At 31.9% G+C, this 24,558-nt stretch overlaps 2 protein-coding genes across 3 annotated transcripts; both read right to left on the minus strand.

The window, feature by feature from the left end:
* Positions 1–6,905: 6,905 nt before the first annotated feature.
* Positions 6,906–9,861, minus strand: LOC133296049 (ferredoxin--nitrite reductase, chloroplastic). Its single transcript, XM_061495004.1, has 4 exons — positions 9,443–9,861; positions 8,926–9,280; positions 8,083–8,371; positions 6,906–7,757 (listed from the first exon to the last, which is right to left on the minus strand). Exons 1-4 carry the CDS (start codon positions 9,801–9,803, stop codon positions 7,017–7,019), a joined length of 1,746 nt encoding a protein of 581 aa, XP_061350988.1. The 5' UTR covers positions 9,804–9,861; the 3' UTR covers positions 6,906–7,016.
* Positions 9,862–11,634: 1,773 nt separating this feature from the next.
* Positions 11,635–18,264, minus strand: LOC133296040 (glycoprotein 3-alpha-L-fucosyltransferase A). 2 transcript variants are annotated; one of them, XM_061494994.1, is made up of 7 exons: positions 17,570–18,264; positions 17,132–17,292; positions 16,457–16,698; positions 14,942–15,046; positions 13,195–13,351; positions 12,635–12,862; positions 11,635–12,300 (listed from the first exon to the last, which is right to left on the minus strand). In XM_061494994.1, exons 1-7 carry the CDS (start codon positions 17,957–17,959, stop codon positions 12,045–12,047), a joined length of 1,539 nt encoding a protein of 512 aa, XP_061350978.1. In that variant the 5' UTR covers positions 17,960–18,264; the 3' UTR covers positions 11,635–12,044. The 2 variants fall into 2 exon arrangements, with proteins under 2 accessions (XP_061350978.1, XP_061350979.1); XM_061494995.1 differs by having other exon boundaries at positions 17,128–17,292; positions 17,570–17,804.
* Positions 18,265–24,558: the final 6,294 nt, after the last annotated feature.

Raw genomic sequence — 24,558 nt, forward strand, 5'->3', positions numbered from 1 at the left:
CATACTTGCAAATCAGAGTCGTTGATCTTTTTTGATCTAACGGCTCTCAGATGAGGTGTCAAACTTTAAATTTGACACCGATGTCAAAGGATCCTGCCTCATATATATATATATATATAAACCAAAAGAGCCGTGCTTAGGTAAATCTCATACATTATATATTGAATTAGTTAACGCAAGCCGTGCGATGTCTAATGCTCCCAAGAAATGCAGATATTTGTTGAAGAATTTTGCCTCTAATAAATGCATCCAATTATAAAAGGAATGCTATATATACTTAAATTTGCGGTTGTTTAAAAGAAGGAAAAACACACACACACAAAAAAGACACTATCTGTGGGGGACAACAGTTTTCCTTTCTCTAATTTCATACCATTAATCACGTTTGTGGCTGTCTCACCAATGGCACTCAATTGAAAACTAACTTATAGAGAGTGTGGGAACATATGTGGGACGGGGGTGATTGGCGGCACCACAAAATTTAGTTTCGTCGCATGGTTTTTGGGTAATTCGAAAAGCAACATGCATTGTCATCCCGAATAGACTTTCACATTTGTTGCGTAACCACAAGATCAATGCTAAATTGAATCATTTATAACAATTCAATATATATAAGACCGAGCAGAGCAAAAAGTTAGTGAGATCATTGATTAACCATAAGCATACCAACGTGCTTCACCATCAGACTACTTTTTTTTTTCTTAATCTCTTACGGCTCTCTTATGTTTAGTTAGGGTGAATTGTTCGCATTTAATGAAATTCAGCTCATTGTGGTCATTTTGAAATTAATTGTATAATTTAACAAACACTTAAAATTTTGACATTATTTCTAGATCTTAAATTATTTTAGGAGACAGCTATCTAAGCTATGTAACACTATTAAGACAGAAAATTTGAGCATTCTTGAGACATTTCTTCTACTCTCTTCATCTTCGACTCTTATCTTTTCTCTCAGGCTTTACAATTGTTGCAGCATGCAGACCTAAAATTCTATAATCAATTCAAAGATTTTACTCTCTTTGAGACATTGACCTTATTTTTTTGATGAAGAATGTTATATTTACAAAAAATTTGTTTACAAACTTGCATATATACTGCGGGGGAATATAAAAATAGAGGAATGTATCTGCCAAAATATATAAGCAAGTTTGTAAAAATTTATAAATAAAAAAATTGTAAATATAACATGTCCCTTTCTTGATTAATGAAAATTGATTTGTCTTTGTTTTTCATTGAGGCTTGATCCCAAATCTGCATGATAGAATGTTAATGAGGTCGATCTATGTTTGATTGTGTGATCCATAATCTGCAAGTATTTTGGGTTGAATATATTCTGAATGAGTATTGATTGGTTATTTGATGTTGATCCATGTGAGAACGAAGGTTAATTAAGTAATTAAATTGAAGGTATTCGTTTAATTCATTGATTCAACTGAATCTTGTTAATCTTAGCATAAATAAATCTAAGTTTATAGAGACACACTCCTATAACCGCATTTATGTTTTGGCATTCTCTAGACTCTAATTATTATTATTGTTTGCGTCTGGTTATGAATTTGTAGTAGTTGATTCTTATTTTGAATGGTCCAAAACGTTCCATTACGTTGTCGTCATGCTCTCGCAGTTGACATGGGCGAGTCGATTTTTCATAGTCATATCAGAGCCTCATTTATTTGGGGATGACTTATTTTCTTAATATGGATGGCTTCAGACTACTCGAGAATGTTGCTGGATTATCGTTGAAATTTGAAAATCTTAGACAATATCTTTCTCTCTTCTCTCTCTCTGTCATCATTCATTGTCGGAGCAAAATATAGTGGCAACACCAATTTCTAATAATATATGATGAGATATGATATTATTTATTTATTTTTTTGATAACATGAGATATGATATTATATTACTACTAATTAGTGTTATTATTAAGGTCACTACTAATTTGTTTCATTGTTATATCGATTATGTTTATTTTTACCTTTGTATGGTTATAAAACAAATTGATAGTGACATTGGTAATAACACTAATCCGTGGCGGAGCCGAGCTCTAATTTGAGTCCGGACCAAAAAATTATATGTGTATTTATTTTTCTTAATTTTAGTTAGTTCATATTATAATATATTTAAATTATATTAAATATAGAGCACATGAACTGGCAGCACTAAGAAAAGTTATAATTGTATTAAATATTTTTTAATTTTACTAAAAAAAAATTTATATATAAGTGGAAATTGAACACATAACCTAATACAACTTATCCAAATCTTTCACCAAAAATATTTTAATTTTTAGATAGGGCCAAGTTACAAATTATAGCCCGGGCCAAATTACAATTTTAATCCGTACTAAATTATAATAAATTATATAATTATATATAGTAAGTATAATTTATTAAAATTTAGTCCGGGCCGAGGCCACACCTAAACTACACGTCGCTCTGCCACTGACACTAATTGATAATAACAATATCCTATCTCATGTATTAATACATTAATTTTACCGTGTCTTGTTGATATTTTAATATATTTATCTACATTTTTAACTTGTTAATTTTTATATAGCGTTTATCAATTTTTACTCAACATTAACATCAACATCAACATCAACAACATCTTTATCCCAAATTAATTGAGGTCGGATTTATCAATTTTTACTAATTTAAAAAATATTTTTATTATTTTTCTTAAAATATTTTATTTTTAAAAACTCATCTTTCATCGCATACTACAATAACCATTCAAGTAGGGTGGTTGTCAAGAGAATTTGAAGAGAGAATGAGGAATAATAGATGGGGTTTGTTGGTGCATAAATGAGGACATCAATTAGAGATTCTATCACACATATCAACACAAGCATTGTGTTAGAGAACTTTAGCCATGGGCTGCCCATACAATGCATAGAGGTTGATGGAAGAAATGGGTTTGAAGTAGTTTGAAATATCTCATTGAAATGTGATCAATTTCAGGATTAATTTATTTTTAGAAAAATAATATTATTAGAAATGTGATTTTCATTAATGACTTAATGTACCCTCGCCCCTCTCCATGGAGACATTGAACTTGATTGTAGTCTGTAGACAAATAAAAAAAATGGAAAAGAATGTAATTAAAAAGTATTTTAAGAAAATAAACATAAAAAACTGATTATAATTATCACCAATTTATACTTACTACTTTTTATTATCATTTATACTACCTTTAAATTAATATAGAAAGTCAGTGAAATAAATGGTAGTATATGTTTTGGAAATAAATTTGATCCAAAATTATATAAATAGTAGTAAGAGATGGTATATATAAACTGGTAATAAATATAACCAACCTAAACAATCAAGGGTTTGTTTCAATTTAATTTAAATTTTTTAGTTCTTCAAATTTGATTTGTAATATAAATTTTGAAAATTGAATTTAAAAATACAAAAAACTTATTTGAATATAATTGGATCCAAAATTGAAGAGAAGTTGAATTTATTTATAAAAATATCATTAATTAATCGTTATAATTAATTGTAAGGTTATCATCTTAAAACAATTTAAAATTTAAAAGAAATTAAGTTTATTTATAAAAATATCATTAATAAATTTTCATAATTACAAACTGTCACCCTAAAAACATTAAACCAAAAAAAAAATTGAGAACATCTCTAAGAAAAATGTAGTTTTATAAACTAAAAAAATTATTATTTTGGAAGTCATTTTTAAAAAAAATATCACTTTTTAAATAAATATTATTATTCGTTTATTTTTAAAACTAAGCAATTGTGTTTAGAAAAATTAGACCGTGGAAGAATTTCATCCAGTTTTATTTCTCTCTTTTTTTGTTTTGGAATTTATTTTTATCTATTCCGAATAAATTTTTTGTCACAATTAAGCATATTTGAACAACTGAAAGACTTTTTTTTTTTTTTTTTATGGGGAAAGGGGGAAGAAGAACATAAACAAGAGACCAGAGACCCAAAGAAAAATTTCCCAAAAAAATAACCCGAAAGAACCTCATTGTCCTGAGATGGGCTTTGCCCATTTTCGATTGTTACAAATTCTGCTGTTACTAGGAATCTGGTCTTGGAGCTTTTTAGGCACAGCAAATTTGGGCTTAAGATTTGACTCATTTACTTATGCATTTTTTTATTTTTCTAAATTTGTATATATCTGATGATATATATCTTGGTGTTTGTTATTTTAAAAGATATGAAATTATTTTTTTTTTAAGTGAGAAAAAGAGACACATAATAAAAATTATAAGGAGAAAAGTGGATGATTTTTTTAATTTAAATTTTAAATAAAAAATAATAATTTTAACTAAAATGATCATCTTTAAAATGACAAATATTTTTCTTATCATACAAAAAGTTATCACTTATCCTATTATGAATTTTTTTTTCACTTATCTCCCCAATGGTTTTTCCATCAAAATCCACTTTTAACACTATTAAAATTTGAAATAACTTGTCTATTTTACCTTGTTTTGCATCTAAATTGCATTGTCATTGAAAGTTAGCTACATTCTTCACTTTCAGTCATTCAACTGCAAAGTTTAATGGGGCGTTTGATAGAGGAGAAATTTTTTTTTGTCCAAGAATCTCGATTTGTAAAAATATGATTTTTACATTCATTTTACGATAATATCTGAAAATTTAAAATATAGAAAAAATCAGTTTTTCGGGAATCCTGCCAAAAGCCATGTACCAAACGGCCAGTAAAGACATTTTTGTTTCCTTCTTTTTACATAATTTTTTTCAAAACGTAGTTGATAAATATCGTAGTTTTGTTAATCACTTGATAGAGATTTTGAATTTAATTGTTAATTTTAAAGGGAGTCCTCTTTCAATATGATATTTCATTTACAGAGTGTTTGTCAACTAAAATACAATAGATGGATGATGATGTAATAGATAGTGAATTGAATTAAAAGTAATAACTCAAAAAGTGAAGATATAAATATTAAAATAAGGATAAGGGTGAGGATTGACTCTATATGTTATTTTGATTATATTTTCATATTTTCTAGAGTATCATATAAAATCTCTTAAGATTAATTTTTCTATTTTTTTTATCTTTCATAATTTATTTTCTTACACTAGGAATCACCTATTTAATATAAGAGGAAAATGTTTGTAATGTTGTAGAAAAAAAAAAAAAAAAAACCTGCAGGCACATAACAATCGATGGGGCTCGCATATATATTCTTTTTTTAAAAAAAAAAAAAAAAAAAAGTTATCTATATGCATAACCACTTTTTCTTTTCACAGTACAAATTACAAACTCTTTCCCCTTCATATAAATATAGGATTTCATACTTTGTTTTTCCCGCTTGTTAACACAATACATTATAGCTAGAATTTGAATTTTCGTATGGTAGGAATCACTTATTTAATACAGGGGTTTGCATTTGTTATTTAACTTACACAACACAATTTTTTACACACATAATATTTTGTGGGATCTATACTTTTTGAAGAAAAAAAAAAAAAAAAAAACTACGACACGCAAAACGAATCTAACATAACTCTTATAAAATCCTTTAATATAAATATGGGATTTCATACCTTTTTTTTTTCCCGCTTGCTCGCATAATCCATTATAGCTAGAATTTGAATTTGTCATCGCTTGACTTGATGGGTCGATTTAGGTCGTATATATTCTTGTTGCAGTGAAGTGACAACTTTACCATGTTTGAAGAAAAATATTGTATTGATTAAATGCAGAATTTAAAATGGGATCTGTATTCTACTTAATTAGCTCAGCAAATGTAGTTTAAACTTTTTTTTTTTAATAGATTAGGGCTTTTCATGTAGGCAAAATAAGAGTAAAATGAACAAATTAATTCAAATTTTAATGATGTTAAATATGAACTTAGATGGAAAAATAATAATAGGAAGATAGGGTAAATAATAAGAAAAAATGATAAGAAGATAAATGATAAAAAAAGTAAATTACAAGAGGTTTTTGAAAAAAAAATTCCTTTTTTTATTAATTCTTTTAAACGCGCAAATTCACGTGATGTCAGGTAAACTCGTGTCACTATTTAAAATATTACATGCTTATCAAATATAAATATTCGTAATTAGTTGGGAATTGCTATGAAAAGGATCCATCAAAATTGATACCCCAGAGGTATTACATTGTTTATTTTAAGGAAATAATATTTTTTAGATAAATTTATTTCCTACACATATATTAAAATATGTAGGATTCATACGAGCCATTGTAAGGAGAAGAGAGAAAATGAAAAAATATGAGTCTCAAATATTTTTACATATATATATATATATATATATATATATGAAATAAAATTTATGAGTAATATATTGGTCATGTAATAGAAAAACAAAAAAGAATTGATGTGGGGCTCGTTAATTTTTGTTTCTCTCTCCATTATGTGCGTGCAAGAAAACTTTTTGTTTCCTGTTACATCACTAATATATTTTCTAAAATTTATTTTCTGTAATATGAAAAATATTAAACCCTTATTTTAAAAATAAAATGACCTACATGTGGAAGTTTCTATTTAATTTTAGGGACTTATATTTCTCATGTAGTAGAAGAGAATTTTTTTTCTCCAATTAACATAAAAAAGTGGGTCCCACTACTTAAAAAAAAAAAGAGGTTGCACATATTTTGATGGCTGTGCATGGAGAAAAAATTCCTGCATCAGCAGAGATACATTTCTGTTAATTTTAATGTACATAAAAACTAATTACTTAAAAACATACTTAAAAATAAGGTGAATTTTATGATAGTGTTAACAATTTTAAAGTGATATGAAATTGGCCTGAAAAATTAAGAAGGAAAAATCAATTATCTTACAAATGTTACATGATAAGAAAGAAAGAAATATAGCATACATATAAAAAAAATGTAACTTATTCATTTAAGAAACAATGATATTTAGTAGAGAGTATATGTCTTATCCTTATATCAACCCTTATTCATTTATTTTGGAGAGGACAATGATATTTTTATCTGAAGGTAACAGTAGATTTAGTTAAGAAACAAAAATAACCAATGAACTATAAAATTTAATCATCCCTTTCTTCTCTATTCCTTTGGACAGCTCCAAAATGTTTTACCAGTATGTCTACCACAATGGGCACCAAGTCCTTGCAAGGGACACCCTTCTTATAAACCTCTGCTAAATGTGAATCACTTCCAATTCTCCCTCCCAGGAAAATATCCACACCTTCAGTAACCTTACCATTCTCATCCCTAGTCATACACCCCATGAAACCAATATCAGCAACCTGCACCTGCCCACAAGTGTTAGGACAACCAGTCCAATGCATTCTCACTGGCCTAGTCACTACCACTTGCCTCTCCACTTCTTCAGTTACTTTCAGCGCCCTGGCCTTTGTCTCTATTATGGCTTGCCCACAAAACTGGTTACCAGTACATGCCACCAGTGTTTTCATTAGAAGGGAAGGTTCAGGTGAAAATCTCTCTTTCAATAGAGACTCTTTGAGCAAGGCATCAAGTTTTGAGTTTTCTATATTTGGAATTATTGTGTTTTGCTCTACTGTTAGCCTGAGTTCACCAGTGCCATATTCATCTGCCAAACGTGCTAGCTCATCCATCTCATCTGCTTGGACTCTACCAACTGGAATGTGAATCCCAACATAGCTTAAACCCTCCTGTTTCTGTGGATGAACACCTAAGTAGTCTCTTCTTTCCCATTGTTTCTGAACCAAATCTTCCTGGGATGCCCTCTCCAGTTGCTTCCCTGGCATTCTTTTTTCCACCTCTGACCTGAATACTTCTATTCCCTGCATTTGCCAAACATTTATTACATAATAGGATAACCAAACATTTTAAATATTCCATCATTAACACCCGGAAAAACAACCTCTTCGTAAAAATGGAAGGGTAAGATTATATATAATCAACTCTCATTCCCATTCTTAGAAGTCGGGGAGCTTTATGCACCAGGATTTATCCTATTGACACCCCGAGATATTTTATAAATTGCATGATTTTTTTTTTATGATTTATAAAAGAAAGGATTATATCATAAGTAAATCATCCTATTAAGGTACATGTTTGATTTAACAGCATGCAAAACAGGCAAAATTAAATAAAATGATTACTTACCAGTTCGTCAATCAACCACATCATTCTTGTTTTCTGTCTGTTCCCTCTGGTGCCAAGGTCCCTATAGGCCTCAAGGACAGCTTTACAAACAGGGATTACATCATCTGCGGAAACCCATGCATCAAGTGGAACTGCTTCTGCACAACGCTTGGGACTAAAGAAACCACCAACCAATAAGTTGAATCCAAAACGACCATCCTTATTAGCAGGTATGTAAGCCAGATCATTAATGTGGGGATGCTCAAAGAGATCATGGGACCCCACCACACATACATTCCACTTCCTTGGCCTGCACAGATTACAAATGCCCCACACCAATTCTTGTTCAGAAATTCCGTCCATCTCATAGGAATTGGAAATGAATCATTTCATCTCTAATTTAACATGTTCATATAAGAATATCTCGATTTTTCATCCATAAATAAATTAACGGTTATCCCTTCTTCACTCATTATCCTAACATGCTCTCTCTCGCCTCTCCTCATTGTTGATTTGTCTATGAACAATTGAAATCACCTTAACCTGATCATATTAAATGAGACATAGAGAGAATACAGTCTCCCGAAATTTATGAACAAATATGCTTATAGATCATAAAAGTCTTAATGCTTGCAATGTAACTATATTATAGCAATAACTAATAACTGTAAAATCATTTCTGCAGCCACTTTACGTACAGCAACAACATGTGTATGGTTATGATTCCCCACATTTAATGTTTTCATCTTTGTATGGTTATGATTCCCCACATTTGATGCTTTCAAATATATATATGGCAAGTATTTGATTGTTGTACGTACAGCAGCCGCACAAATGTAAACTCCTAACTAAATATATACTTACAAATTTGACATAGTTGGGTTGCCACGTGAATTGGCAGTGATGAATTGAGATAACAAGTTAGTGAGAGGTCGGGTATCAACAATCTCATCTGGATCAATTCCTGCAAGAGGGTTACCCACAGGGTTTCTAACATTGTCCATGCCACTCTGAAGACTTGTCAACCCAACTTCTGCGAGGCCCTTAAGAATTTCAGGGACATCAGGTAGCACCACACCTCGAATTTGCCAATTCTGTCTCGTTGTCACATCAGCACACCCATCTTTCCCGTACTTTCTGATCACACTCGCCAAGTATCGTGTTTGGGCACTCGTTGTTACCCCATTTGGAAGTTTCAGTCTCATCATGAATCTACCATCTGGTTTTGCCAATAGAAACAAACCCAACTATTACTTCAACATAAGAGCTATTTACAACAAAGTGCATAGTTTTATTCTTAAATAAATGAAAGAGTATATTCAAAAACAGAATTTGAATTAACCAAACCAAAAGAATGAGAAAACTGTGAAGTCAAACTTACACTGATGCTTTCTCCTATGAAAAAGGCCAAGCCATTTGAGTCTAACATCAATATCATCCTTAGTGAGCTTAGACCTTTCAATTTCCTCAAGAGACATCTTTGACAAATCTTCAATACCAGATTCCATAAAAAGCTTCATGGGGTCTTTCTCAAGCTTCACCTTTTCTTGAGGATTGATGCCTGCCCTGTACTCTTCCTTCAAAACCCAGTATCCATCTCTTTCTTCCACTCTAGGCTCCAACCTTGATGCCTCCACCTCTGAAGAAACCGAAGCCACAGTTGGAGTTGCAGATAGCCATGTCTTGGGGCGAGAGTTGAGGTAGCATGGAGGGGTGAAAAAGCGAACAGAGAAGGAAGACATGGTGTTGAGAATGAGATTGAGGTTATGGTAATGGCTGTGAGAGAGAGAAGGGTGAACATTTTTGTAGGACGTGAGTACAAAATTGAAGGGGGACCTTACGAGCAAGCAAGAGCTTCTTTCTTAGTTCGATGGTCCTTTGGGTGGTGCCAAGAGTCGCTTTGTGATGATCAAAGGATTTAACAAAACTTTGACTTTTTCAGCTTGTAACATCAAAAATTCATATTGTTGACAGAAATTCAGAGCAATCAAAATTTTAGCTTTTATATTTTGAAACATCATAAATTCATATAGTTCGTAAAAATATTTTTTTTTACTATTTCTATTAATAAATTCATTCTTCGGACTAGTTCAGTTTGAGCACTGACTTTAGCAGCCGGAGCGGCTCTCTGAAGACCATTTTTTCTATTCTATGGGCTCAAACTCAAAGCCTCTAGCTCGAACTTGTAGAAATATTATTTATTCGCATGGATTTGGTTTATTGAAAAATTTGGAGAAAAATATTTAAAATCATAAGAAGGATATGTTTAATTAATTCAAAAGAATTTGAATTAAAAAAAGAAGGTAAGAATGATGTTATTCTTTAAAAAAATATAGAATGAGTGATTAAATTATTCTTAAGAAAATGGTCTAATTTAATATATATATATATATATATATATATATATATATATATATATATATATATGAGAAAAATGATTGTCCTTTTAAATGACATAATTTGTGTCGTTTCACTCTCACAAAGAGGTGAGACCCACACATTTATTTTTTTTGTCTACTCTCTCCCCCTTTTATCTATCTCATTCTCTCACTTAAAATGACACAACTTTACATCTTTTAAAATGATACACATTTTTTAATATGGGAAAAATGTTTCTGCAATCACTGCAGATAAGTTGTCTGCGTTTTTTTTCAAAATAACGTCGTTTTGGTATTAAAATCTTAAAAAATTATAAATATAAAGACCATTATAACCCTGAAATAAATTAAAATTACAAAAATACCATGATTTTCGTCGCAAAACGACATCGTATTGGGCTTACTGCATTTAACTTATCTGCAATAACTGCAGAAAAAGCGAACCCTTTTAATATATATATATAGAGAGAGAGAGAGAGAGATATATGTGTGTTAATTTCATACATTATTTTTTCTTTGAAAACTGATTTTTGAATATAAAAAATCTTACAATGTTTTTACACTTGAACCAAAAAAAAAAAGGAAAGTTGAGGGTAATGTGTGTTGACGTGTGTTTTTTATTTTATTATTTATGCAAAGGTTGTTAAAAAGTTTTATAGGCTAAAAGAGACATGATGATACCACAATGTGCGGAACTAGCAAGTAACAACTTCGTCTATGTTACATTATATTATATTATCTTGTAAAAGGAAATATGTTTATTTCTAACTACTGAACTGGCCCTTTGGTTTGCCAATGCCAACTTCACAACATCTTTTTAATCATGTAATCTTTCGTTTCAGTTGTAGCTACCTTGGAATCAGACAACCTCAGCCCATCATATTCTATTCCTTCTGTCATCTTCTATCTTCAAATACAAGCACTATCTGGCAATACAAACTTGTACTCAAGATAAAATCATAGAGGTCGCTGTAATATTTTATTGACAGAGCCTTAATTATCTCCAGCATTTTATATAATAAATTATAGAATAGAAGATAAACTTAAAAACTTCTAAAGTAAAAACAACCTGACCACTATGGATTTGCCAAAACCAGTTCCCTTGATTTTTTGAACTTTGCTATGTAAAAAGCAAACTTTACTTCAGAAGAAACAAAATTTAATACTTACAAAAGCAGTTGTGCCAAGCGTCAACCAAAACAACATATTCACATTATAAATATAAAAACAATGGGAATACTTAAAAAGTCATCCTAGCAACACAAAATCATAATGTATTCTTGAGTGAAATATCTGGGGCTTCTATTAAATTTTTCACCCACAATATACAAGAGCTTTCATGCTGTCGACTTTTATGACTGTATCTAGATAATCAAACAAACTAAACATCAAATAAGGATCTTCACTGGATAACTTCTCGCACACAAACGAGTTTAAATTTGAAGTCAGATATTTTCCAAATGTAAATCCTCAATGAGTTGGCCAGGAGGCCAGTCATTAATAAAGCCATGCCAATTCCAACGCCATACTCATTCCTAAAACTCTAGCCTTGGCTAAGTGGCAGTGCTAGATATTAATGTAAAGCAGAAAGCCCATTAACACATGCTACACAAAAATAACTTCAAACTTGGCACAAGGATTGCTTTCCAAGTGATTCCTGAAATCCACATCCCCTTTGAAGCTGAAGGTATGAAGGGCTTCCCTTTGTGTCAAGCCCACAGGGTATATTCTGTAAAATTTCAATTCATTGCCTCTTCTTAAAATTTCAGGTCTTTCTGGCTTCCATATAGGTACATGATTCATGGATTTGAACTTCAAAACAACAGCAGCCTTCAAGGCCTCCAGAGTTAAATTGCTAGACCTGCCAATTGGCATCAAAAAAATTCAATTATCAATATGTTATCTCAAGACATTCATCTTATAAAGATGGAATCAGATAAAATGAGAAGAGCCACAATAATGAATATAGTCTTTTCAGTTGGTCTGACTCTAACCAAACACAACCATATGATATTCCTTTTTTTGGTTTTTTTGGCAGCTGTTATACTGCTTATGATTGATTGTCAAGCAATCAAGAGAAGAGATGCCATCAAGTTTGAGGGAAAGTCCTGGAAGCCTAGCATTAGCAGACCTATGGTAATTTATATAGGATTATAGCCTAAGGGAAAAATTACTAATCAAAGTAAGTTGTATACCTCAAGTAAATGGACTCCATCTCAAACCTTCCCCTTTCTCTGACATAGATATGATACACAGTTTCTGACCCTCTAGTGCACTTGCATGGGCGTTTCTTGAATTCTGGGCTCTTTTCTTCCTTCTCTCTAATCATTGTGGCCAAGTGAATGCAAAGGCGGCAAGATGAATGTACAGCTGCCATATCCACAAGGGCCTTGAAGGAATCAGACGGGCCCTCATACTTCCACCTATTAATAAGATAACTCACGATGCATTCAGATGATCATAAATTAAAGAAAAAACACAACACCAAATCCATTCACATTTTAAAATCAGAAAAACTCAAGATGCGTCATTTAGAAACAGATGCCATCAAACTGTCCAGATTTTGTAACGTAATATTATAGAATCCAAATTTGGAGTTAAGTCATTGCAGGCAATGTAAATAACTGAATGATATAAACTGCTGGTCACCAATTATCTTTGTAAAATGCATGCGTGTACACAAAATGAGCAAGAAAGGGATGCCTAAAAGGGATGACAACTTAAGAAGCTTTTTTGTTTTCATCATGCAATTTACCTCAAAGATTGATTGTATGCTTCGGGATTTTCTGCTAGGTGTCTCATGGTCTTGGCAATGGACTCAACATCTTCTACCTCTTTAATATGTAAAATTGAACCAGGAGAAGGAGCAAAATCCTGAATATTTGGAGCACCAACAACCACAGGGACAGTTCCTACAATAAAGGAGATTAATTTGCAGAAGCAGCATCATAAGTAGGTTCTGCTGATATTTTAAGTGTGGGAGTTTTAAGAATCCAAAACCCATTATGAAAATGTTCCATAAGTTTACATGGAAATGTATTTTTCTCTTCTACACATAATATCCATGTCGGAGCATTCAAGAACACCAGAATATGAGTAACTGCAAATAACTGCATTAATAGTGATGTAACTGCAAATAATTGCGAGATGGGTTCCAAAAGCAACTAGAGCATCGCGGTGAGCCTCTATTTTCAAGATCAGGGAAACATAAAGAGACTAGTGAAGGTTCAGGAATGATGATCTCTCTTGTCAGTCAAGAAAGTTGAGTTGCCGGTGTTCAATGGGATGGATCCATTTTTGATCGTTATGGAGAACATTATTTGGGCAATCCTTTTTCACAACTCAAGGTGTTGGCACAAACAGGAACAGTGGGTGATTACGCTGAGGAATTTGAGGAATTTGAAGGAATTTGAAATGCTGGCTGCACAAGTTCCTCCCATACCAGACGAACAGTCTTTGAGACTGTTTCTTGGAGGCCTAAAGGAGAAGATTAGACTAGAGGTATTATCTATGACTCCTACTGATAAATATAAAGCAATTTCTGCTGCCAAACTTGCAGAGAAGAAGCGCTGGGAATGTTGGGAGACTCCAAACAAATAGGAGCATGGAGAGAGAAAGCTGGTTTTTGTAAGAATGTGGCCATTAAGTCACCAAATTGCTGGAAGCAAGGGTAGTGAAGCAAATGGAAATAAGCTCGGCACATTTCAAAATAATCCCAAACTCATGGAAGGAACGAGAAACAAACTAGTGGGGATGATAAGCAGCAAGCCTAATGAAGGAGTGTGCCACCTTTCTTACCAAGAATTAATGGATAGTAAGGCCAAAGGGTTGTGTTTTAAGTGTGGCCAACATTATAGTCCAACCCACCAGTGTCAAGATCGTCAGTTGAAACTCCTTATTTGGGAGGAAGAAGATCTAGTGGGCAATTCAGAGTCCTTGTTAGCAGTGGAGGAAAAAGGAAAATGATAAGTGATACTCAAGGCCAATTTCCAGCCTTCTGCCTTGAGGACAAGGCAAATTTCTAGAGAGGGTGGTATTGATAGAAATATAATTTGAGTTATTGACTAGTAATGGGTGTAATTCAGTTATGTAATTGGGTTAGTTATTCTTGTAGTATTTAGGAGTCAGTTTGAGTCAGTTATTTAAATAAATAACTGCAGTAATAAGTGCAGTAAAATGTAGGAGTCAGTTATTTTAGAAGATTCAGTCACTTTATAAAATAACAGTAATAATAGTGATGTAACTGCAAATAATTGCAGCAGCGTTGGGGGCTCTCTATATAAATGAAAGTAGGAGGGATGAGTAGGATTATTCTGTTTTTCTGATTGTATTTCAGTGTTGGCTGAAGGGCTGGGAGAATCTTCTCCTTTGCTGGGAGCATTGCTCTTGGAAACGAAAAACAGATGGGATGCAAGAACCAATATAAAGTATTTAATAATGTTGCATACGTAGTAAATGCAAGTATGAGAGAATGAAGGGAGATAATAAATATATTTCCATACCAGCAACAAGGGATTGGAAGAATTTTTCAGTTACATAATCCTCCTCATTGGAATTTTCAAATGCTAAGCTAAATTTGTAGCGTTTCAGGGTTTCCACTTTGTCCACTGCAAAAAAAATCAAATAATAATCATAACAATATTGATTAATAAATAATAACATATTGATTGGAACTTTGTAAGTTATTGTCACACACAGTGGAGTAATTTCAAATGACTTAAAAATCAATTAATCATACATCAATCAGATCCTTATTTTATTTTACACATTTATAATGATAATAATTGAGACTTATCATATTGTTTGTTTATGTTCAATGTCATAATCAAGCTTCAAGTATACTTGTATTTGTTTTCCTTCCTGCTAATGTGTAGTGAACCAACCACCCATTCTTTCAAAAAGCATTTCAAAGTAAAAATTCCAGGAAAGAGATAGGAAACTTCTACTTCCAAACTGCTTCATTCTTTTATTAAATAAAGTTTATGCTTTCATTAAAAAAATTTACTGTTCAGCATCACTAGAAAGCTTGGTGAATCCGAGAAGAAATGAAGAAAGGAGAGAACGGGGAAGCAGAGAAGTTAGAGAGAACAAACTGATAACGTTACCCAAAAGTCAAAACACTGACCGACGTTCAAGATTAGAGCAAGAGCCATTTAAAAGACCCCATGTGACAAAACTAAATGCCAAAAATAACTGAGAAGAAAAGATCCAAAATATAATCCTCAATAAAATCCTAAAATTACTTTCCTGTGTTTATGCCTATCATAAATGTTCCATTCCTTTTTGGGATTTCCATCATGGTACCAGATATATACTCAAGTAAATCAAATTATGTGGTGCAATTGATTGAAAGAGAGTTTCAATGTAAATGACAACGGATTAAATTATACAATTATAATTAAACGTTTCAGAACCTAGTCATGGATGCTAACCTGACAGCTAAAGCATTAAGTTTACAGGTTTTCTAAGTTTAAAAAAGTGTCATAACCTCTGACTTAGTGACCTAGATGGCAAGATCTAGTGATCAAATGTTTGGAACTTCTACTTTTGTAATATCATCTGAGAACAAGGTGATTGGCAATATGTGCTCAGACCATGCTTTCAGGTCCAATGATTAATGATATTCATTGAAAGCTTTTTGTAGATAGAAAAGATTTTTTTCCGGAAGATTGTATATAGAAAATATATTCTTAGAAACTAGGAAGCATTTGAAGGCACATTAGAAACTATGTTACAATCTTTCAATGTCTAAAATCTGCAATCTAATGACTTTCTTCCCTCATATTCCCAAACAAAATAACCACAAAAGCATCTAATAAAAAAATCAATTGCTTATAATAAATAAATTCATAATCTAAAAGGTAGAATGGATGCGATTTAAATTTGAAAAACACTTAACATGGTAATCACAAAGGGAATACTGCAACTGCAATTTTGACAAGAAAAACATTTGTAGTAAGAGGGACAAAAGATACTAACAGACATTAATGTTTAAATTTATCAAAATTATTACGTACCTCTTCCGTCATGGTTCCTATGACAACCACCATAAGAGTCAATCTTGATGTTTTCTTTTTCAAGGGCTTCAAGAGCTTGCAGCCGGAAATTTCGAGCACCACAATTGGAAATGAATGCAGCTGCAAGAGCAGCTTCAGTTTTTGGCTTTACCGGTGCCATGATGTCATACTCGGCCCATGAAAAATATCCGACAGGAACATCAGATGATAGACTGGTTGTCATTACAATGTTATATCCCCTCCTAGTACACAAGGACATCATATTATTAGTTTAATTATTGACATTTTTTTTTTAACTTTTGGAATGGAACACTGTCCACTATAATAGAGACAAGAAAGAAGAAATTCATTTGAAGAAAAGTAAAAACATAGCAGTTAGCATTATGAACTAATTATCAATTGCAAAGAAAAGTAGACAAAGTTGCAGACGTGGTCAAAAAAAGAGAAAAAGACATAGTTGCAAATTAAAACCCTGTACCACATTAGCCTATAGGCTATAGGTTATATTTACCCTTATAGGATCCACAATCCCATGACATTAAACCAGGAATTTATTCTCAGGATTAACCACACATTTCCATATAACTATAAAAACAATACAAAACCATGGTTTCAGATGAAGGCAATAAATGATCCAATCTAATGAATTAACACTTTATGATAGTGCTTACCCACCGTCGTGCCATGGCAATATTGTTCTCTGCATAGTATTGTGCTGATTCCATTGATCGCAGAACACTAGCTGTTCCAGCTTGGTGAAGTAAGCCAAATGTAGCATCAGGTCTGTTATCCCCAATAAACCCAAATTTACATGCCACGGAACACGACTTATACTCCTGCATTTGAATGAACTAAAAATTTTAGATGGACAAGAAGAAAAACAGTGACTTTACAAGAACAATTATCAGTAGGTTACATACATTAATTATTTTTTGACCTATCAATAACGAAACAAACATGCCCAGAAACCAAAAAACAAATGTGCTAGAAGATGCTTATACTAACTTGTGAACAACTACTTATTCTTCAAAATTTATAACAATGATATCAGAGAATGTAAAAAAGGAAAGAAAAAAGAAAGAAAAGGAAGTTAATAGTTAAAATTAACAAGACCTGGTCAGCTCCAGAAACAAAAACAGGTTCCTTGTCAAAGTCCCTTGAATATGTGACAGCATCCTCCTTCTCCAACCATTCCTCACAGCTCTCTGATTCCAAATTCCGATCATCACCCACCATATCTAACCCCAAATCATCACTTTCCACCGGCACACGGGACCGGTAGAACAAGTCAGCCAGGGTGTCAACCATGGCTGCGTTCTTCGCCATATCAAGCCTACCCAGAAACGCGATCTCCGCAATGACCACAAGGGCCACAAACAGAGGCATTAGATTAGACCATTTCTTCTTAGGAACCGCTGCACCAATACCTGTGGAAACAGAAACTGGTAAACCTTCTTGGGTCGTCTCTGTTCTCGAGCCTCGTTGATTCGAAACGAGACCCATCAATCAATTCTACCTCCAACTTCCAATTCCTTAATTTCCCACCTTTCTCTTACCCAGAAACTGCGATAGAGAAAGAAAAAAACAAAGCTTGGGAACAATAATAGCTACTACGACTCCATGAGCTTGTTTGTAAAAGGAAGAAGAAGAAGAGGAAGACAAAAATTGGTTGAAGGGAAGCTTGGAATTGTGCCTCCCTCGACGAAGAAAAATAAAAAAACGCAGACTTTGCACCTTAGTCACCGAAGAGGCATAGATTTTCCATATTCAAAGTCTACGGCGTGCTTTGCTTAGGTGAACTCACTGAAACCAATGAGCAAACACAAAACGACGAGAAAAAATGAGAATAAGGCCTTCTTATTAGTCCGAAGCTTCTAACGACTGTGTTTGGGTAAACAGGTTCATAGTACAATGACCATTTAAATTTGGGCTTCCGAGGTGTGGTCCTATCAGGTGCATAGCCATATATAATGGACTCTTGCTGTCTTTGCTTGGGTTAAAAGTAAGGTGCAATACATACCCATAATAATATTAATAATTGATCTAATTATTGTTGTTTCTAACTTTCTATCGTGGAACTGAAAATTCATTTTCTAATTTTTGGTTTCCCTTTTGATAATGGGAATTGAAATGTTATCTTTATCGATGGATTATTTCACAGCGAAACTGAGGTTTGAGGGGTTATTTTAACCCAACTTTTTCTCAACAATTTATTCGTTACAAGATTTAATTGTTGGTAGATGTGGTTTAGATATCACGAATGTTCAAGAAGATAGTAACTATAAAAGCACCGGGAACATGATACCAAACACATATACCAAACCTACTTTAGTAGGTAGTGAAGCAGTTCAATATATTCACTGGTTCAGTTATTTGTTAGTATTTCACATTAAAAATTGGATTTAACCATCTTAAAGCTATAGTACAACAAGATTTGCTGAGATTTGCTGTCGAAAACGTGGGAGTCCATGCACATGATTGAGGAACCTCCCATCCAAATAGATTAAATAAATAAAGAGCTGCACCTTTATGTTACACGAACTTAAGGAAATGATAATAGCTTTAAAAATTTATATTATTATAAAATCTTTATCTATTTATGTATTTTATTTTAATTGTGAGTTATACATCTTTTTTAAAGTCTTCCAATATTATCTTAAGTTAGGAAGAAATAATATTATGCCACTTTTTTTGTGTGGAATATTATGACACTTTATTTCTTAGCAGTGTCATTATTCCTATAAATTTTATGAGAAATAGATTTAATAAAATATTTATTGTTCTATAATATAACATATTATTTTGTAATAATATCACTAATTTATATCAGTGAAATTATTTATATAATGATAAAAGAAACAAAATTAAAAAATTAAAAATTATATTTTTAGTATATATATATATATATATATATATATATATATATATTGAATAGAAAGAATTTTGTGTTTCTCGTTTTTTTATATTATCATACCAATTTACTATATAGTGCATGTTAATTTTAAATTTTACAACTAAAAAAAATTATTGGACATAGGTTAAAAGTTACATGAAATAAAAAATATAACAATAATTTGAATTTCAATTTATTCTTTCAGGATTAAAATAAGATTAAAAATTGTTATGGGCTAATTATAGAGGCCCATAGTTTAGAAGGTCCAAAAATAGCAACAACAAAGAGAAAACTAAGGGGGTGTTTGGTAGGTGGTTTTTAATGGGATAGATGGGTAAGTGGTGGTGGGAAATGGAGAATGACTAGTTTGGTAGAGGATTAAATGAAATAAATCAGGGCATTCTCTTTCCCCATGCAAATCTGAAATCAGTGTGTTTCGGTCTGAAAATCACTGTTGGAGAAACCCACCTTCGAGGTGGTATTCATAGAAAACTAGGGAAGTGATATATTTAGGTGCCAAATTTTTTACGTAATTGCCCCTCTCCAGAAAACCCCACCTCCAATTGTTTAATATTCAGGGGTATTTTCAAAATTTTGTCATATTTTCTCATCAATCTTTTATTTTCAACCAAACATAGTCAGTATATTTTACACAATTTTCCTGGTAATATTTCGGTCTACCAAACAATATTTTTAAAATTTCCCCACTTATTTTACTTTACAACCATTTCCCCACTATTTATATTTACCTGGTTATAAAAAATTTCTCCTATACCAAACGCCCCGAAGGGAATTTAAGGAAATAATCCTTAATGGATACTAATCCTGGTGCGATAGCAATTGATCAAGTATTGGACCCCAAAATCCAAAATTCAACTACTAACAAGTAAATTCTATAAATAAGAGGTAAAATCTACAAGTAAGCTACTTACACTCACTCTCTAATTTCACCTGACACCACCCTTTTGGTTATGCTGTTATTTCTTGTACACAGCGATCTGTTACTCTCAAAGATATTTCTTTCAAAGATACTTGAAAGAACCCTTAGATCTAATATCAATTCATTAGTCTCTAATTAAACATTTCCATCAACCGGATATAACACAAATTATTTTATTACATATTTTATCCACTATGAATAAAATTTCATTTCAATTAAATTTTTTTAAACTTTTTTAAATTTAAATACACAAAAGTTAGGACTTTATCAAGTGAAAATGATTTTGGAAGAAAAATAAACTTATCCTGAGTTATACATGACTGACATCAGTGACTTGAGACATTTATGCCATTTACATGAATTATTTTATAGGAAAACATTTTCTCATGTCGTAGGAGAGTTATTAACTCCTACTAGTGACTCTTTGATTTTTGTGCAATATTTTTTTTTTACTTTTTTATTTTTTTAATAAATGTGGACCCCATATAAAATGTATCTACAGCATGAGAAAATTTTCACTTAGCACATGAGAAAATCAAAACCCTTATTTTATATGTAATTATATATTGGAAAAATGTGTCTTTTAAAGGACATAAACTTAAGTCGTTTTAAGAGAAATAGATACAAATAAGTAAGATTCACATCTTTATTTTGTCGTTATATTTTTAATAGGACTCATATCTATTTGTATCTATCTCTCTCTTAAAATGATATAAGTTTGTATTCTTTTTATAATACACACATTTTTCCTATAATATATAGATATAAATACAAATTAATCCGGGGCAAGTGAAAGTTATTCATTACTAGTTTCACAAAAATAAATAATAATAATGACAATAATTTTTTTTTCCAGTTTGTTTGTTTGTTATTTTATTCCTTGACGAATTGAGATTCGATGGATTATCTTAGAATGAGTGCAACTTCTGTTATGTAGGCTTTGTTAATAAGATCATCGCTATAATATACTATATACTATGCCATCAAATAGAAAAAGGTATACGTCAATAGAAATTGAATAAAAATGCTGTTGTGTCTATCTTATCATGAGTTGACATTATTTTAAATGTACCCATCGCGAGTTTAGAAAAAATAAAATAAAAAACTTTTTGGTCGATATATTTTATAAAAGGTAAAAGATCTCTTCTGTCAATGTAAATAAGTTATCTTCAATGAACTCAAAATAACGTCGTTTTTAGGCAAAAATCAAAGTGTTTTTATAATTCTAATATATTACTAGATTATATTAGTCTCTATCATTATAATTTTTTAATCTTATAACCTCAAAACAGCGTTATTTTAAGCTCAATAGAGATAATTTTATTTCTAGTGACCGAAAAAAAATATTTTTCCCTTTATAAAAATATATTAATAATGTCTTATATTTTTTCTATCACAAAATATCAAATTATCTCCTACAAATCAAAATAACGTCTTTTAAGATTTAAAAAAATATTAATATTGCTAAAGAGAAATAAAATTATCAAAATACTCATTTTTTTTTTCAAATCCTAAAATTATATCGTTTTGAAATTTTGTTTCATGTGACAAGTTGCGAAACAATTTTTTTCCTAATAACATTTACCTGTGTAAATGTTGAAAATAATCTTTCAATAGATTTGATACACTACGCTACCATAATAAGCCTAAGAAAAGAATGATGCCCATTGCGATTTTCATTTTTGGAAGGATTTCAATTCTAATATTGTAAATATTTATCTGCTGATATGTTACATAAATTATTAAATACAGCACGCTCGATCAAATACAGGAGATAGTTGATTTCATCCAGTATTATATATGTCTATCTTAATACAAACGAATCTCTCCTCCCAATACAAGGAATCCAAAAATGATACATAAGCCAAGAATTGTTGACGATTCAACTAGAATTTAGAATTTGACATGCCCATAATGTAATAAGTTCAAGGGTTATATTTATTTCACTCAATATGAGATAATTCATCTTCTTACACATATAATAAAGGTAAATTTTATCTTTATTTTTTTTCTCTTCAATCATTTGTAAATCTCTCTTATTATTTTGTTTCATTAACATAAAATAATTTATCTATATCAACGTAAGAAAAAAATTCCCAAGTTCAATGTTAAAAGTCGCAACTCCTATAAAAATAATTCAAACTCAAAACCGGATTAATCAAACCCATTAAGACTTTGGACAGCAATTGTTATCTAAAAAAATTGAATGAGCAAGGTCAATGAGCCTTGAAAGACAGTTCAATTGCACCACGCCCCCAAAAACAATGGGACACGGAAAGCGGAAAACAAAGACAGTGAACCATAGTTCAACGAACATACACAGATGCCAGAACCTACATTAAAATCTTGTGGCTAAGAAAAAAGTTCATAATCTCTGAACTGCATAATCACTTGGAAGCAAGTTTGATCAAGGATATCATAGTCCTCTCGTACTGCCTCATCTCCGACTGATAGATACAATTTATTGTAAAGAAGCACATAATGGATTTCTCTATCTTTTGAACCATTGAAGTACAATTAGTGAAAGGGAACATGAGGAAGCTAACTAACGAAATGTATCACTCATCTTGGATACCTAAGTAGCTGTTTAATCATCCAAAAATTCATCTAACAAAAAATCATATAAAATCTTAATATTTACTACGTCTACCAGTCTATGCATTTGCTATCAAAGGTAGAAACTTACACTATATTACATTAAACCCCTTTGGATAACCTAACCAAGACTAAATTCCACAAGAATAGTTTTCATGTATGATTTTCCTTTACACAAGTCTCTCAGCAAATTTCTTGAAGAGCACCAAGCGAATTTGTCTACTCTCTCAAGTTGTATCAGCATTCACTGTAAAATCTGAGGTTTCAATTCTAAGTTGCATAAACTTACTTTCCCCTTAGAAAGTAAGGCAGATCAGACTTTGGGAAATGGAAGCTCTCTGGGAGTTCCGATAGCAATTCATGTCCTTTTTCTTCTGAGATTGAATTACTACTAGATGAAATATCTGTCGTGTGAAATTTTCCAAATGGCAGTAGCTGCACATCCAAGGAATTTGAAAAGTTAAGCAAGACATTCAAGGTTATTTGAGATTTTTATCAGAAAAAGAATAAATTCCACACTACATGATCGCTGCTTGAAGCATCAGCTACAGCTGTCTTCAACCTTTTTGCCACGGGCATGCAGCATGACCTGGCTACTTCATCCTTGAAGTTTTGATCAGAGACCTCTACCAAAAAATAGAAAAGTAAACTAATTGAAATAATGCCAACAAAAATTTTACAGAAGAATATAGATATTACAACCTTATTCCCGTTTAAAGAACTTTCTCAATCATGCCATATTTATAAAGTCTTAGCATTTTACAAGCAGTGTAGGAAAGTCTCAAAAAAAATGGTTTAAAAGCATAGTGAGAAAGAAATGATTCTTTGACCTTGAAAACCACTCACGTTAAGGACAAAAAAAAGCTCATATTTGATACACATTTCAAATATCGATATGCATTATTTACAATATAATGTTTCTTAGCAACTCCAAGCATTGCATTACAAAACACTGTTCATTCTGTCCTTGAATGATCTAATAGCTCCCTGTTTCAGCAGAGGATTTACTTCTCACGAAAAGGCATGAAACATAAAAATGTAATGTGACAACAAATTTCTGTCAGGGCAATATATTCAATCTATACTTGATTGATGAGGATGTAAATCACAGAATCAGAGCAGGGTGGATGAAATGGCGCAGTGCATCTGCATTTTTGTGTGACCGCAAAATCCCCCTGAAGTTAAAAGGAAGATTCTATAAAACGGCAGTAAGACCGGCAATGCTATATGGAGCAGAATGCTGGCCAGCACATAGGCAACATGAGCATAAGATGGGAGTAGCAGAGATGAGGATGTTAAGGTGGATGTGTGGTTACACAAGGATGGATAAGATAAGAAATGAAGATATTCGACGAAAGGTCGGAGTAGTACCGGTAGCCGAGAAGATGAGAGAACATAGATTGAGGTGATTTGGGCACGTGATGAGAAGACCCATGGATGCTCCTGTAAGAACATAAGTTTGTTACCAAGAGCTCAACACAAAAAGAGGCAGAGGTAGGCCGAAGCTTACTTGGGGGAAAGTAGTAAAACAAGATTTAATGGAGTGAGATATAGATTGGCGGACAGTATGTCTTAGAACGGAATGGAGAAAAGCTATAAGTATGGTGGAGGGTTAGACCCGCTGTTATTCCTATGTTCCAGATGGTCCCTTTTTAGTCCTTTTCCCCTTCATTT

Source organism: Gastrolobium bilobum, unplaced genomic scaffold (genome assembly GCF_033153095.1).
Source record: "Gastrolobium bilobum isolate Gb01-03AN ecotype WA unplaced genomic scaffold, APGP_CSIRO_Gbil_v1 utg12832, whole genome shotgun sequence".
Taxonomy (NCBI): Eukaryota; Viridiplantae; Streptophyta; class Magnoliopsida; order Fabales; family Fabaceae; genus Gastrolobium; species Gastrolobium bilobum.